Source organism: Emydura macquarii, unplaced genomic scaffold, assembly GCF_026122565.2.
Source record: "Emydura macquarii macquarii isolate MOO-44397 ecotype Brisbane River unplaced genomic scaffold, CSIRO-AGI_Emac_v2 contig_1390, whole genome shotgun sequence".
In the NCBI taxonomy this organism is placed as follows: domain Eukaryota; kingdom Metazoa; phylum Chordata; order Testudines; family Chelidae; genus Emydura; species Emydura macquarii.
The window spans coordinates 22,580,313-22,595,403 of NW_027131527.1; the positions used below are offsets into that span (position 1 = coordinate 22,580,313).

The 15,091-nt window shown below is 35.9% G+C and overlaps 1 protein-coding gene across 10 annotated transcripts in view; it reads right to left on the reverse strand.

The window, feature by feature from the left end:
• EXOC6 (exocyst complex component 6) overlaps positions 1–15,091 on the reverse strand; it is a 178,581-nt gene that overhangs the window by 117,717 nt on the left and 45,773 nt on the right. For all 10 annotated transcript variants that reach the window (XM_067552863.1, XM_067552865.1, XM_067552864.1 and 7 more), the window contains 2 exons: positions 6,340–6,544; positions 1,714–1,869 (listed from right to left, as the gene is read on the reverse strand). In XM_067552863.1, coding sequence (XP_067408964.1) covers positions 1,714–1,869; positions 6,340–6,544 — 361 coding nt within the window. The remainder of the gene's footprint in view (positions 1–1,713; positions 1,870–6,339; positions 6,545–15,091) is intronic.

A 15,091-nucleotide genomic window follows, 5' to 3' on the forward strand; every position in this document is an offset into this window, starting at 1 on the left:
TATGTTCTTTCTATGCCCATCCAAAAATCAGGCATGATCCTGGGAGATTGAGTTGAGTGATGCTGAGTTGAGGTGCAGTACCTTGCCCTCATTCAGAGTTAGTCTGGGAAGGATTTAATTGTTCTGTGTGGTTGTGCTGACACCTGGAAAATGCTGGAGTACCAGAACTGTTTTGGCCATTTGAGCGTGATCAGGATAATAACCACCTTTTGTGTTCTGTGCATAGCAGGGTGGATTCTGCATCACCTTGTCTGTTGATGTACAATGCCACAACAAGTTGTCCAATCACACTTGCACATGTCTTGCTGAAATGTATAGTAGACAACATTCACAAACTCTGTGGATCACTCATAGTTCCAAAAGGTTTATACTTATCCTGGACTCTCAAACAGTCCATGATCTCCATGCCATATGTTGATCTAGGTGGGCACTCCAGCCCAACAAGGAGGCATCTGGGATTAGAACCTTCAGTGGCGGAGTGAAAGAGACTCCCATATACACATGGAAGATGTTTTCCCACCAGCTTAGTGAACCCTGTACTCTCAGAGGGACAGATACTCATTTTTCCATGCTGTCTCAGCTGGGGATGAATACAGTCTTGAGCCAGGTTTGTAAGGCATGAAGTCAAAGCCTTGCAAATGGTATTACACAGTCTATTTCCTGAAAGGGCATCTCTTCATGAGAGTAACCTTTGAACAGGAACAGGGATGGGGTTCTCCAAGGTTGGGATTAGAATAAGGTCTCATTGCTCGGTCCACAAGGAACCACTGCAATCAGTACCCACATGCCTCCTGGGTTCTTGGAGGGAAGGACTGGCAAATTGAGCACTTGGAGAGGACGTGGGCCTCCCAAGGCAATCAGAGCAACAGGACATGGTCATCACTAACCAGGAAGACTCTCAGGCATAAGGCATGGTTCTTGAAACCCTGGATCTGGGGTATAATAATTGCCTCAAAGGGTACAGATGGGGAGAGGGAAGATGTTCAATTCTAGCTATACTAACTATTACCTATTAAAACTACTAATCTATACATTATTTATAGCTATTTACAGGTAATCAGTGAAGGAAGTGAGTTTTCTGGACCATCTTACATCATGGGTGGTAGAAGGAAACTGGAGAGGTCTATAGCAGTAGGAGGAGAACTGTGCAGAAGCAAACTGAAGGAAATCACCAGCAAAATTCTTCTGGTCTCAGATGCATAGTGTGCATGTACACCCACAATAGAACATAGATAGGGACCAACACTCAAAGAAGAACTGTTCTTTTAACACAAGTAAATATCCACTAAGAACACAGAAACATAATGGCTACAGCAGCTGCAGAATAGTCTCACATGTCAGACAATTCTAACAGATTACACACCATATACAGTGACTAGATATGCTATGATAAATGATAAGTTATGACTGAATTCCTGTAGAATTACAAGTTATAGTCACATTAATGTCTATGAAATTGTTACTGCTACTAGCATGAATATAATTAATATCTTGATTTGTTTCTTTTTAAGACCTTGATCCAGCAAACTGCTCCATAAGGGTGGATCTTGGTTCCTCAACAGAACCCTATTAACTTTAATGGGGAGAAGGAGACATCCATGCAGAGCTTACTGCAGGCCCAAAGGCCTGTGTTTTTACAACAGAAATATTCAATGAATGCTATAGACTTTACTTTAAATAAATGATATTGATATTGACTTAATACTAAGTTACCTCTTCTTCATGTTCATCCTCTTCTTCAAGTGTTTGCTTGGATGTAATTTCATACTTGGGTTCCGGAACTCTGCCATTAATTATATACATATTCCTCCCATACATTACATTATTCTGTTTCTGGAGAGCTGTATTAAAGGTTTTCTGCTGCTGTGCCTGTTTTAGCAAGACATATATTTAATATCTAAAGAGAGAGACTGCAAATTTTATTAATGATCACAGGACTGAACATATGCTATGACTTTAGAGCCAGACTGTGGTGTTAATGCAGTTGCATATATTTATTTTACTGGGCACATATCAGTATAACTCCAAAGCATACACGTCATGCAAATACTGAAGATTATGTCCTTAATCAACTTGCAATTACAATGAGTTAAAAGGTTAACCTCACTATTTTTTTTCTAATTCTCGAAATGCAATTTTAGAGAAAGAAATAATCATAAAATTATCATGTGATTATGTTACTAACCAGATACTGCATATAAAAGATGAACATTTAAATATAATAACATTATTATGTAGTTAGCTGTGTCCAACAAGACATAGATTTTGGCCTATTTTAACAGAAAAAAGTGATATATAGAAATCTAGAACTTATTTTATGACTATTCTTTCTACTATTAGAAGAAATATGAAAAAGTAACTCAGTACAATCTTGTAATCAAATTTAATCCATAACACCACAGCTACATTTACACAGGAATTTTGCTTTTGAAAGCCAAAAGAGAATGCTCCGTACACGAAAAACAGAATTAAGAAGCTTACATTACAGAAGGGCAAAACAGCTTGAAAAAAATAACCACCCCAAACTGAACTTAAAGGATCACAAATATTGGGTTAATAACTTACCCTCTGCAACCACCACAGCACACACAAACACACTGCTACTTCTTCCCTGAAGTGGCAGATAATTTTAGTTTGGGAAGATTTGCTGGACAGTCCACTCCCTGCCTCTAGCAGTCTCTCTCCTTCAGGAGATGCCAGTAATCTGCTCTCTCCTCCCTGTACTGGTGGTACCTTAAAGAGGAGCTAGGGCATTCATCTTCCCTACCCAACCTCCAAACCACCTGTAGTCTTATTAATAATCACATGACTGACCTCCCTGCTCTGGTGCAATAGGACACAGTAATCCCTTTCCTTGGATTCCATTAAACTCACTGCTTTAAAATTTCAAAGGAACCAGGAGTTTACTCCTCAATGTGCAACAATTCTCCTTCCATTCCCACAAAAACCCAGTAACATTATAAGGAGGAAGGGATCTTACCTACTCTAAGAAATTATAATATTGCACCTCACTCAAAGCTACAAACCTCACGAGTCCTTTTTACATTTCAAAGTGACCCGATAAATGGAACTTAATGGAGGGGCTCCTAGAACCTGCAGCACCACAGTACAGGAGCTGGAAGTTCTGCCACATCTTGATAAGGGAAAGCACGTGTGGAATTTTAAAGGAATAAAAGGAAGGAAAAGTGCCTGGTCAACAACCTGAAGAAGACCCAATGTTGGGGGCAGGTCTGGATAACAATCTTGGGCCTCCCACTGAAAAGGAAGATAGCCAACCAGTGGGCTCAGCAAGCTGTGAGGTCTCCACTATTCAAAGCAAGTAGCAGGTCCCAGGTCTCCTCCTTAAGAAGCAGGATACTCATCAGATATGGTAAAAGGTTTCTTGGTTTTCATCTCCCTTTTCACCCAAAAAGATAACACAGGTGGATGCAGGCAGAGTGTTTCGTAAGCAAAGTGAATCATGGATATGTGAAGAGTGAGTTTTAGGCTCTGGGAGTTGTAATCTCAAAGAGTCAAATACAGTAGAACCTCAGAGTTACAAACACCTTGGGAATGGAGGTTGTTTGTAACTCTGAAAAAAAAAGGTTATGGTTGTCCTTTCAAAAGTTTACAACTGAACACTGAATTAATACAGCTTTGAAACTTTACTATGCAGAAGAAAAATGCTGCTTTTAAGCATCTTAATTTAAATGTAACAAGCACAGAAACAGTTTCCTCATCTTGTCAATTTTTTTAAAACTCTCCCTTTATTTTTAGTAGTTAACATTTAACACAGTACTGTACTGTATTTACTTTTTTTTTTTTTTTTTGGGGGGGGGGGGGGAGAGGGGAGGGGCGTGTTACTCTGCTGCTGCCTGAGTGCATATTTCCAGTTCCAAGTGAGCTGTGTGATTGACCGGTCAGTTCATAACTCTGGTGTTTGTAACTCAGAAGTTCTTCTGTAGTACGGATAAGCTACCAATAAGAATACGATGAAAAGAGAATGGATCTTTGTTTAAATTGGATCTTTAAACCTTTTGTGGTTTACTCATCACTATTTTAAATACAAAACAAACTGGTTTTCAACAGAGGATCAGTAAACTGGAAACTAAATCTGGTCCAAATTTTGCTGAAAAACAGGACAAATTTTCACAAAAGTTTTTGTGAAAAAATTTCCGATTGGAACCGCAAATAGGAACTTCTCACTTAAGATATCTGTACTGCAAATGAGATTTAAAAATGTTTAAATTATTTTATGAAAATAAAATAGTTCAACAAATATTCTTTGTTTCAGTACATGGAAAGACTAACCTGTAGGGCTTTAAAAAACTACAATGTACATTATGCAACCCAGCACACATTAAGAATTTTTAATTATATACACAAAGTTGCAAAAGCACTATGGAGTCTAGTCTTTAACTTGATCTGCTAACTTGTGTGAAAAACTAAACAATGTCTTGTAGTCACTAGGATTTTACCTTGTGTTTGTTAACTCAAATTAAGAACACACCTATTTTTCCCTAAGTGAAGACAAAGCCATCATGTAATCACAATTTAATTTCTCTACAATTGCATCTTCTGGTTATGTTTGACCAACTAATGCAGTTGTACAGATGTTACACTATGTCTTCACTAGGAAAGAAGGTGTATTTTAAACATGTTAAAATTATAGTGAAGAAATGGCAGTTGTAGTTTTAACACATTCACTGGCTCAGCAGAGCATAAAATACAATTCTTGTAATCCGGACAAATATTTGGGGAGTGTCTGTACTAGCTTTACAAACATGTTAACTCTCTCAAATTAACTGGTAATCCATTAACATTAGGTCAAAAAATCTATTCTGTTCTACATTGTTAAACCTGTTAAACCTGGTCCCACTCAGGTTTGAGCACCAACCCCCCTACCATCCACCCACAAATCTGTCTGACTGGTTAGCAGGACCTGGGTCTGAGTCTGCGTCTTGAATCCAAGCCCTGGTATTTAGCAGTGTGAACATAGCTCAAGCCACAGATCCAAATCAGAAGGTCTGCATAGTGCAGTATGAACACGTTAGCACAGTTGGGAGACCCAGGTCCAACAGCTGTAAGCTTAGGTGTGTGATGCAGGGCAGACACTCAAGTGCAGGCTTGGAAACATCGAATCCACGAGCACAAGTCCCACAAACCCAGGTTTACATGCAGTGTAGACATACTACCCTCATCACCATAATATCTGAGTGCCTTCCAATAGTGCATCAAACATCATGACTAACATCTGTCACATGTAGTTAGTTCTCTCTCATCCTTTCTCCAAGGAAAAAAATATATATGTGCAATGCAATTTTTTGTTTTGGTAGGGTTTTTTATTGTTGCTGTTGGGTTGGGTTTGTTTTTTATGTACAAGCTGCTATGTGTTTGTGTTACAGAAGGCAAAGTCAAAGAAGTGTGCCTTGCACTTGGAACAGAAGGTTTGTGGAGGTCCTTAGTTCCAGTAGGAGTTCCATGTCAGAGTCTTAGACCTGCCTGCAAGAAAGCTGTCTCCTACACAGATGACCTTTACCTACTGGAAGAAAATATTATTGAGCCCAAGTAGCACAGCTGTCAACCATAGTCCTCTTCCCCGAGCTTTAGGCAATCTTTCAAATAGCTTGGGCCCAAGCCACTGAAAACCTTGAAGATAAGAAATGAGACCTTACATTTGACTCAGTGTTCTATGAGAAGCCACCACATGGAGCAGAGGACCGGTTTGATAATCTATGATAATCATGATAATCTATGCTGCTGAGCAGATGCATTGTAGTATTCTGTACTAGGAGTTTCCTATGGGCTGATGGCTTCTTGCCTAGGTGAATATATGTCTAAGAGTATAGACATACCTTAGGTGTTATGGGGTGTTTCAAGTCATGCTAACTAAATCAAGTTAGCAATTTCAACTTAAAGAAGCATCTCATCTTTCTTAGCATAGGCAAGGCTTAAGGGGTTCACATGATTGGGGCCACAGACACTTTTAAATAGGTCTATGAGTTAAACAGTAATAGCCTGAGATTCTACTAAAATAAAATATGGGGAAAGAGACACTCGCTATCTATAAAATTCACACTTCATGTTGCAATTAGAAATTCTAAAATTCCTGTGCTTAAATAAAACAGAATAAATCTGCTTATCGGTACTTTTTCAAAGCACACCATGTTCTGAATTGTGAGTTGCTTTAAATCAATGTTGCTATAAAAAAAAAAAGAAAAGCAGAGAAAAATCAGAAAGAGAAAGCAAGCAGGCGTATTTTAAGTATCTGTAGAATAACTGAAGATTAATACATTGATGCTATGTCTAACTTAATTCAATAATTTTTCACAAGAACTAAATTATTTTATGTAACCTTACCTGTTTCATTGCTGTTTCCCCTATTTTGTCAGAATGTTTTCGAATACTCTCTAAAAAGTCCTTGAGATCTGACACGGAAATTTCTTTAATTTCTTCACGCAGTTTTGGAAGGTTTTCTATCATTATCTGGCAAAAACGATATTGGCTAACTCTAGGAAGGTACATATTTTCTAACTGTTCCATTGTTTTTAAAGCAGAATAATATCTGTAAAGAGTTTGAAAGACAAGTTATGAAGACATCTTATTAAATTTTTAAGGAAGCGTGCTTTGTTATTTTTGCTTCTATAAGCGATCAGAATCATATATATTATCATATACAATATATGATGAAAGCATTTTATACTTACAAAAGAATCATGTTAAAAAAAAAAGGTCAGTCTTAGAAAGATGTTAGTTTTGTTAGAAAAACAAGGTGGGTGAGGTAATATCTTATACAGGACCAACTTATGTTGGTGAAAGAGACAAGCTTTCTAACAAAACAAGCTTTTTTAACTTTTTAGTTACAAAAAGTTAGCCAAAGTGACCCTGTCAGTTTGAAATCCATTCATTTTCAAAAACAGTTAAAAGTATTCTTAAGCACAAAATTAGACCCCAACTGTACAAAATGCTCTGTTCAAACACACTCTCTGTGGCACAAACAGAAGCTTGAAGAATCGGGACCTTAATATTATAATAAAATCTAATACATTCAGAATACTTGATAGTTAGTTCAGTTTATTTAGCTTAATTTATTGTCTCATCACTCCAGCTATATTCTTACTAATTTCTTCTGTTTTCTAAAATACAGTGGCGAGTACTCTTCCAGTGCTTGAGGTGCCAATCCCATAAATTTTAAAAAAATCACAAAACAAAGAATTGCCCATAAACACATCCTCCTCATTCACTTCCTCATCATCATCCTTAGAGAACTAAATATATACATACACCACCTTTTTCCTCTATGAATATATCAATAATGCACTTTTTGCTGCAAGCCATTAATCTGTTTATGCTTTGACAAAGTACAGTACTGTACATTAAGAAAAACTAGTTCTGTTAACAGAGGCTTGCCGCAACTTGTGGCATAAACAGAAGAAATATGCTGTACAAGAATGTACACTTCACAATTTATGTTAGCTATTAAGAGGAAAAAATCTGTTGAAGATGTTTTACAGGAAGCATGTAAGATGTTTTACAGTACATTAATAGTTAAATATGTTGCGAAACCTCATGTAGGGCTAACTGAATTTAAAGGGAAACTCAAATTGAAATCTAATAAATTTTAAAAATAGATTTACTAATTTCAGTTGCTGCTGAGTCCCCACAAAAACAACAAGAAAAATTGATTCTATGGGAAAGCAGGAAACTGGCTTTACTCAAAGTGAAAGTAAGTGCACAAAATAAACTGATAAATACGCTTTTATCTAATCATTCAGTTACCGTTATCTTAAGGCCTCTATGCTTGCAAATGCTTCTAAATATGACTACCCTTATTTGTATGAATAATCCCTCACACTCACTTAAAAAGACACTACTCACGTGAATAAAGATCTGACCTTAGACATGATTTGTAAGAACAGTAGGCAAAAACGGGTCAGAAAGTAATGTGAATTTTATGCTAACTGTATTCCCTTAACAGGTCAAATTTTAAAAGACAAAATTAGGATTTTTACCCCTCTCACTACATGTAAGTGGATTTATGACTTTAAGGGATTTGGGGGAGAGCAAATTAGCCTTAATTATCTTTTCTTTTTAAAGGAAATTCAGACAGCTAACTCATTTCAACAGTCTCCCTTTTAAAAAAATTGCACCTTTATACGTCTCATTTATTTTTCATCACCTATTACTTTAGTTTTTTGTTTTTTCTTAAAAAAAAAAATAACTTGAGAATTTGGTCATATATCATATTAAAAGAAAAATGATTATTTGTTTCTGAAAATGTTGTACAACCACTATAATTTGAACTCCCAAATTTGTATTTTAAGTGAGCAGTCTTATCCACAAGAATACACAATTTCTTTTTCAGTAAGGACAAGCACTTATCTAAATTTGCTATAGTCTACGTCAACAAGTTGCAATAACAAAAAAATACTGACAATGGACTTTTAAATGATATACAGATTTTAGTATAATGTTAATTAAGAAATCACAGACTTAAAATAATAGGAAAAAAGTCAATAAATGCCTCTTTTTATGATTAGTTTGATGTGTGAAAATCTCATGCAATTCCATGCTATCTATCCTAATTCTTCCTTACATTAAGAGCCTGTAATCTGTGGAGATCTAATATGCAGAGATAGAGATGCAGAATAAAGAGTGCCAAGTAGTTCAAAAGAAATTCCTCTACATATAGTGGTACTAAATTGAGGAAACACTAGAAGCCCCTCAGATGCAACATGCAGTGTACTTCTTTTAGATTAGAAGTAGATGGCTTTGTTCATTTTCATTTTATTTTATACAACATTCTGAACACAAAGTGCTAATTATTAGGACATCTCTCTTTTTTAAAAGGTTTCAAATGTCCTGTTAGAACCCAAGAAGTTGCCCTGTACTTTCCATTTACCCCCACAGCCATGTTTGCTTTGCAAACTGTGAGCTCTGCTCCTTATTTGGACAGAAAGGTCTCTCCTTGAGGGGTTGAGCATGCTGCCTGTGTAACACACCAAATCCATGTTCCTCTAGAGAACTTGACAATGAATTGAACATGGAAAAGAACTGAAACCAGGTCCCCACTTGGCCAGTTTTTAAATTTTTTTTAACAGCATTCTCTCTCTCCCCCCCCACAGATAAAAATGCCAAAAATCTTCCCACATCTGACCTCTTTAATATCCTTGTAGGGTACCACAAAATCAAAGAAAATAAAACTCAAATAAGTTTGACACAAAGGGCTGTTAAATGTTCAAATATCAACTAAACATGGTAACACATTCCTATAGAGGAGAAATACCATAAACATTTTTCATCTTCATCACTGTAAAAAATGTTAATGTCTTGGGGAATTTAACATTTTTCATTTAATAAGCTTTTTTCTCAGAGCTCTCACAGATTGCAAGACTCGTATTTGTTCAAACACACTCACCAGTTGTATGGCTATGACTATGGGTAAAATTTAAAAAGTAATTAAGTGACTTGGCAATCTAAGTCTCATTTCCTTCCGTAAGTGACTCTGGCCCCTAAATGCCTAAGTCACTTTTCAAAATGGGACTTGGGCACTTTTGAAAATTTTAACCCATATAAATAATGACTCAATAAAACAGAATAATTCTAGAACAGACAGCAACACTTTGAGAAAACAGTAAACAGGAAGATTTAAAATACCATGAACTGTTAAAACCTTGGCTAAGCTGGATTTTAAATCAGAGGCATAGGAAACATACTAACCATATGATATGAGACAGCCTACTATTATCAAGTATGATAATAAGTTGTTCTGTCAACAAAAATGTTGCCAATCACTCAGCATGGAAGCCATTTAAAAATAAATTGAAAAAAAAATATTTTCAGCTGAATCCTGAATGCTGTAGGAAGTAAGTGGTACAGAAACCTCCAACTAGGAAAAGTGGTCAATTTTAGGTCAGGCTTAGTTAATGTGTGTTTTCTAAATCCAATCTTTTTCTTAGTGTAAATGCAAGGTAACACCTTCCGTTCCATTTCAGTTGTTTGAGTTGTAGTCTTGGCTCATCTTTCTCCTTATAAGCCCCACACAGTCAATAAGGAAACTGACTGACTCACTCTACAGAGGAAAATTTAATATACACAAGGATCTTCCAAAAGCACAAAGTAAAACTGGAAAAAAAATCTCTTTCAATTATGGTGATCTTAGGTGTTTCTTCAAAATAATAGTAGGTAAAACATTTTCAAGTAGAAATACAATTAAACTTGATGGGATCATTTTAACTTTTGTAAATATCTGAGTAAACACCACCTGAATATTTCAGCTGTAAATTCTGGTTCTAAATTCTGGACCTTTGAATTCAGTATAGTCAAAGGATGGGAAAAAATTTGTTCTTTCTCCAAGAACACAACTGCCTTCAGTAGAGTGCAAACAAAATGGTTTCAAGTGTAAATTAGGAGCCTTTGCTTTATTGTATACTTGCCTTCTGTTTATTTTATATAAAGCAAGTGTAATGTTTTCAATAAAAAGGGTTTTTTGGTTTGTGTGTGTGGTTTTTTGTTTTTTAAAACAGCAATGTCCAAGAGGGCCACATGGCGAGATTTCTAAGGAAGAATAAATCTTTAATAGCCTCAAAATCATATACAAGGTTTTTATTTAAATTATACAAATCATCCTATCAGAGCAGTTAGTTCATCTGGAAAGTTTTTGACTGCTGTCTCGAAGATCAGAATTAGCATAATCCATTTTCAATCCATTGTAGAGTTGCTTACTAATTTTATATATATATATATATATATATATATATATATATTTAAGGATCTGAGTGTGTGAGTGCACTCTCTCTCTATGTACACACACACACACACACACACACACACACACACACACACACACACACACACAGAGGACCTTGCCCGTTCAACATCTTTTCTGATAAAGCACAAAAGACTTAATTTGAAGATCACCAGAAGGTCAGGATTTAAGCTACAGAGTTTTGCATACCATTTCATGGTGTAATTTATTTTAAGTTTTTGTCTAGAAAATATTATTTTATGTGTAATGTGTCAATGGAAACTTTGTCAAACATTTGACAACAATTTTATTAGCTCTCAGCAAATGTAATGAAACATACAAACTGAAAGTGACTAATATAAATGAGTCAAGCAGCTATTTTGAACCTTTTAAAATTTCCTCCTATAAGATATAGAAGTGCATGATTACTACCTCCTCTCAGCAAGCCTTGCAAGAGTACTTTTACTAATACCCAAGTTTTGAAATTAGGGTGACATAAAAATGTGAAGTAGATATGGGAGTCATATGACATAAGACATCAGAGGGCTCATACATTTTCCCATCAGGACCACAAATCCACTAGTAGGATTGATTTGACCCCACTAACACCTCCAAAATATAAAAACTTCTAATAATGTAAGGAAGCAGATCTGGTGGGAAAACAAAAGATAAAAATGAGTTGTATCTGAGTTCACTATCCTGTTCTGTTACTGAATTGGCTCTGTACACTGTCCAAGCCCTGTCCACAGTGCAGCGAGGTCTGCCTGGGAAACCCAGAAGCTGCACCACACACTTTTCTAAAAGAAGTTCAGAAGGCATAAGTCTCCTTACTGACTAAATTACTTCTACACACAAAACAATAAATGATACTAAAAATGGCATGGAGGAGTTCCAAGAAAGAAATTTATAGGTGAAATTCCAAACTGAGGCCACTGAAGACAGAGAATCTTCAGCTCAAACTCAAGCCAGGAAAATCAAAATAAATTGCTAGAGAATCCAGGAAAATTGGAAGACATGGGGAACAGAGCAAGAAAATTGAATCTGCAGTTACTGGATCTCACTGAAGGAGAGGAAGGAAATATGCTTTCTGTCATACATCACACACACATGAAGAAAGAACGAAAGAGCAGAGGTATTAAAAACCTTAAAATTCCATGACAAAGAAAGAAAAGACTTAATTAGTCAGAGAAGTGGACTTAATCTACAAAAAGGAAAAAAATAAAGTTCTTCTCTGACATACGTGCGCTCATTCAGAGAAGAATGCTATATATACTGTGATAAAAAGACTGAATGAGAAGAGAATATTCTTTGCTTTTATATCCTGCCTAACTCAGAAAACTTTATAGGAATCAAACTAAATTCTCCATTAGTACAGAGGAGAAATCTCATTCCTAGCTCTCTTGGAAAATCAAAAGGTATCTAAATAACTAATGTGTGAACCAAACAGATAGCCACTGAAAAGATAAACCAGATGAGAGGAATAGAGCTAAACTTCTAAAAGCTCATTAGTATGTGTTTATTATTTACTTGTTTAAAACTTTAAAAAGTAAGGATTGTAAAAGATGTTATAGACAGGAAAAGAGATAGTTGCAGTATTAACATGTGTTTCAAATTTACAATTATACAATACCCTTACTTTAAAAGGAAATTATTATAAAATATTTATTTCCCCCTCTCTAATTAAAATCATATCATGCAGGGTCCAACAGCATTCTTTTAGCAGAATAAAAATGTAGCTCAGATCTCTTTATTTAATTAGTTAGTGTTTAGCTCTAAAATAGGTGTTATATTGGTAGAGCATAAACAATTATGTAAGATGTATAAAGCTGGCAATCGTACTATTGATTCAGACCGACCGTGCATTACTGTGGGCTATTGATGAAGCTGTAGGAGGAAAAACAAGGTAAATATTGAACATTAAGTTATAAAACCTGAAGATAGTCACAAAAAAACCAAAAAAGTATACTTTTGAATGTATAAATTGGAATGATATAGGCTGGGGATACTAGCATTATTGCTATAGGATTTGCCCGAAGTGGCAATTAGATGAAGATTTCAGTATCTGTACCAAATCACTCTGAATCACCAAATCACTGAAAGATGAGGAAGGGGGTAAGAGGATGAGGGGTGTAGGTCTTTTGAGAGAACTAGGAACCTTAAGCCATCTTCTTCGGAAAGGAGGGATTGGTCTCTCTACCAAGTCAAAAAAGCTACTTAGTAACAGTGGGGATTCAGAGCCATCCGTAGACTAGTAATCTCTGTTTAGTTTCTTGAGGGAAGTAATCCAAAGAAGTGATTGTGATCATAAAAGCAGCAAAGCACAGTACGAACACCGGGGTCCTGCATGATACTTGGGTCAAAACAAGCATGCCACCACATCAAGTCTTGGGGAACCCAAACTTCTAGCATTTCCTTCACCTCTGACCAAACCTTTTCTCCTGGAAGACCGGCTCACTTCTGAATGGGCACAAAAAGCTAACAGAGTTACAGAGCCATGACCTGATTCAGAAAAAGGCCCCAAATACTCAAAAATATGTTAGAAATTTTGTAAACACTTAATCAGCTTTAAAAAACTCAAGTTGACAGTGCCCCTTAAAGGAAGTAACCCTTTCCTTTAAAATGCTGAAAAAAGATTTTCTTTAAGGAGATACAAATTTCATGGTTTTCTCTAAAGGTACCCACAAGTCAGAATATAACTATAACAAACTCTTTGGAAACCCAGTTGGCTATAGAAAGGAAGGTGAACAATCCTTAACCATGGAGCATGCTAGAACTTTGCACAGCAGAACACTGATGAAGAGGTATGGGCTATTATGATCAAGGCACAATGTGGGTTGGCAAAGACATGCATAGGTATACAATTTAATTCATCCTTCAAACAAAAACATTTTTTAAACTTTGCTCTTTTGAGAAATTTTTTCTCTCATATCTAGATCTTTCTCAATATACAAGGAGAGGTGGCTGGAGTAGAATCAGTATAAAAATTTTACAAACTATGGAGATTTGGTAAGTCATCCTTAATTTCTTAAAACCTAATAATTTTCTGAACTCTCCAGAATAAATCTGACAAAGGATTAGGAAGCCCATAAAGCAGTTATGAGAATACACAAACAGAAGCAGGCAATAAGGAAAACCAGATTTACAAAAGTTTGGTGAGGATGGTCATCTAGAAACTAGCTATTTTAAGACCTCTACATGACATGTTCTCGGGTATCATTGGCTTAAAATCACCTAACCGACTTTTATTATCAAAGTGCCAAAAATTGCAGCATTAAAAAATACGATTAGACTATGACGACTTCTGGTGTTGAGTTAAGTTAAACATATCAAACAATGGCGGTTAGAAAACATGTGTTATCGGCATGTAATATTTAAACAGTTTTAAACTTTATCTCTGAAAATACCTGTCACAGGTTTTCGTTTGGTGATTTTGGGATTTTTTTTAAAACAACTCCAGTAGGATTGATTCAAATTTTGAAACAGTATCTGACAAAGAAACTTGCTTGGCACTACTCTACTTTCCTTTTCCTAACTCAGTGTATTGCCTATTTAGATGGTAAACTCTTTGTATGTCTTGTCCTTATACTAGTCTGCAAAACACCTAACTTGCTGTTGGTGCTATATAAATAACAAATGCTAATTAAAAAAACAGCCTTACCTAAAATTAATTTAATATTCAGTGTGTTCATACAAACTGGTTTTTTAAATGATCAGTATGATACCCCAAAGAGTGCTAACGGAGAAAGAAAGCCATATGGGTACAGCTACAAATTTTTTTTAAAATTAATATCAAACAGCCACCATCTTGACTGCAACATTACTTTTGTGAAGGAAGGGAATCCCTATAGCCCAGTGTTTCTCAACCTTTTTAATATTAGGGACAAGTCTGCTGCCTTCGTAAACTGTCAGAAAGATCTCAAGGACAGGTGTTGGTTGAGAAATAATGCAGCCAACTACACAGCTTAAAAACATTTAGATTTAAAGCATTTCCTTTAAAAATGCCATGCAACCAATCCATGAAGGTGGTTGCAATAGAGAGTGTGAAATTTCTATAGTATTCCTAGGACAGCAACCATTTCCAGACAGAGTCTTCACAGGGACTGAACTTTTGAGTCATCTCAAATACAAAAAGAACCCCAATATGCAAGAATAGGAAGACACTACCTGGCTCAACACACCTGCCTATATTTGGTCCATTTCAATGCTTCCCACTTGATATTTAACCAGACCCTTAAATCCCTTCCCTTCCCTTCTAAAGGAACAGATGTCTCAAACTCATTTGTATTCTTTGTTCTCCAGCTTTCTAGTATAATATACTCCATATGTTTATTACCATTTACAGGGGGGGGAGGGGAAATTCTGCTT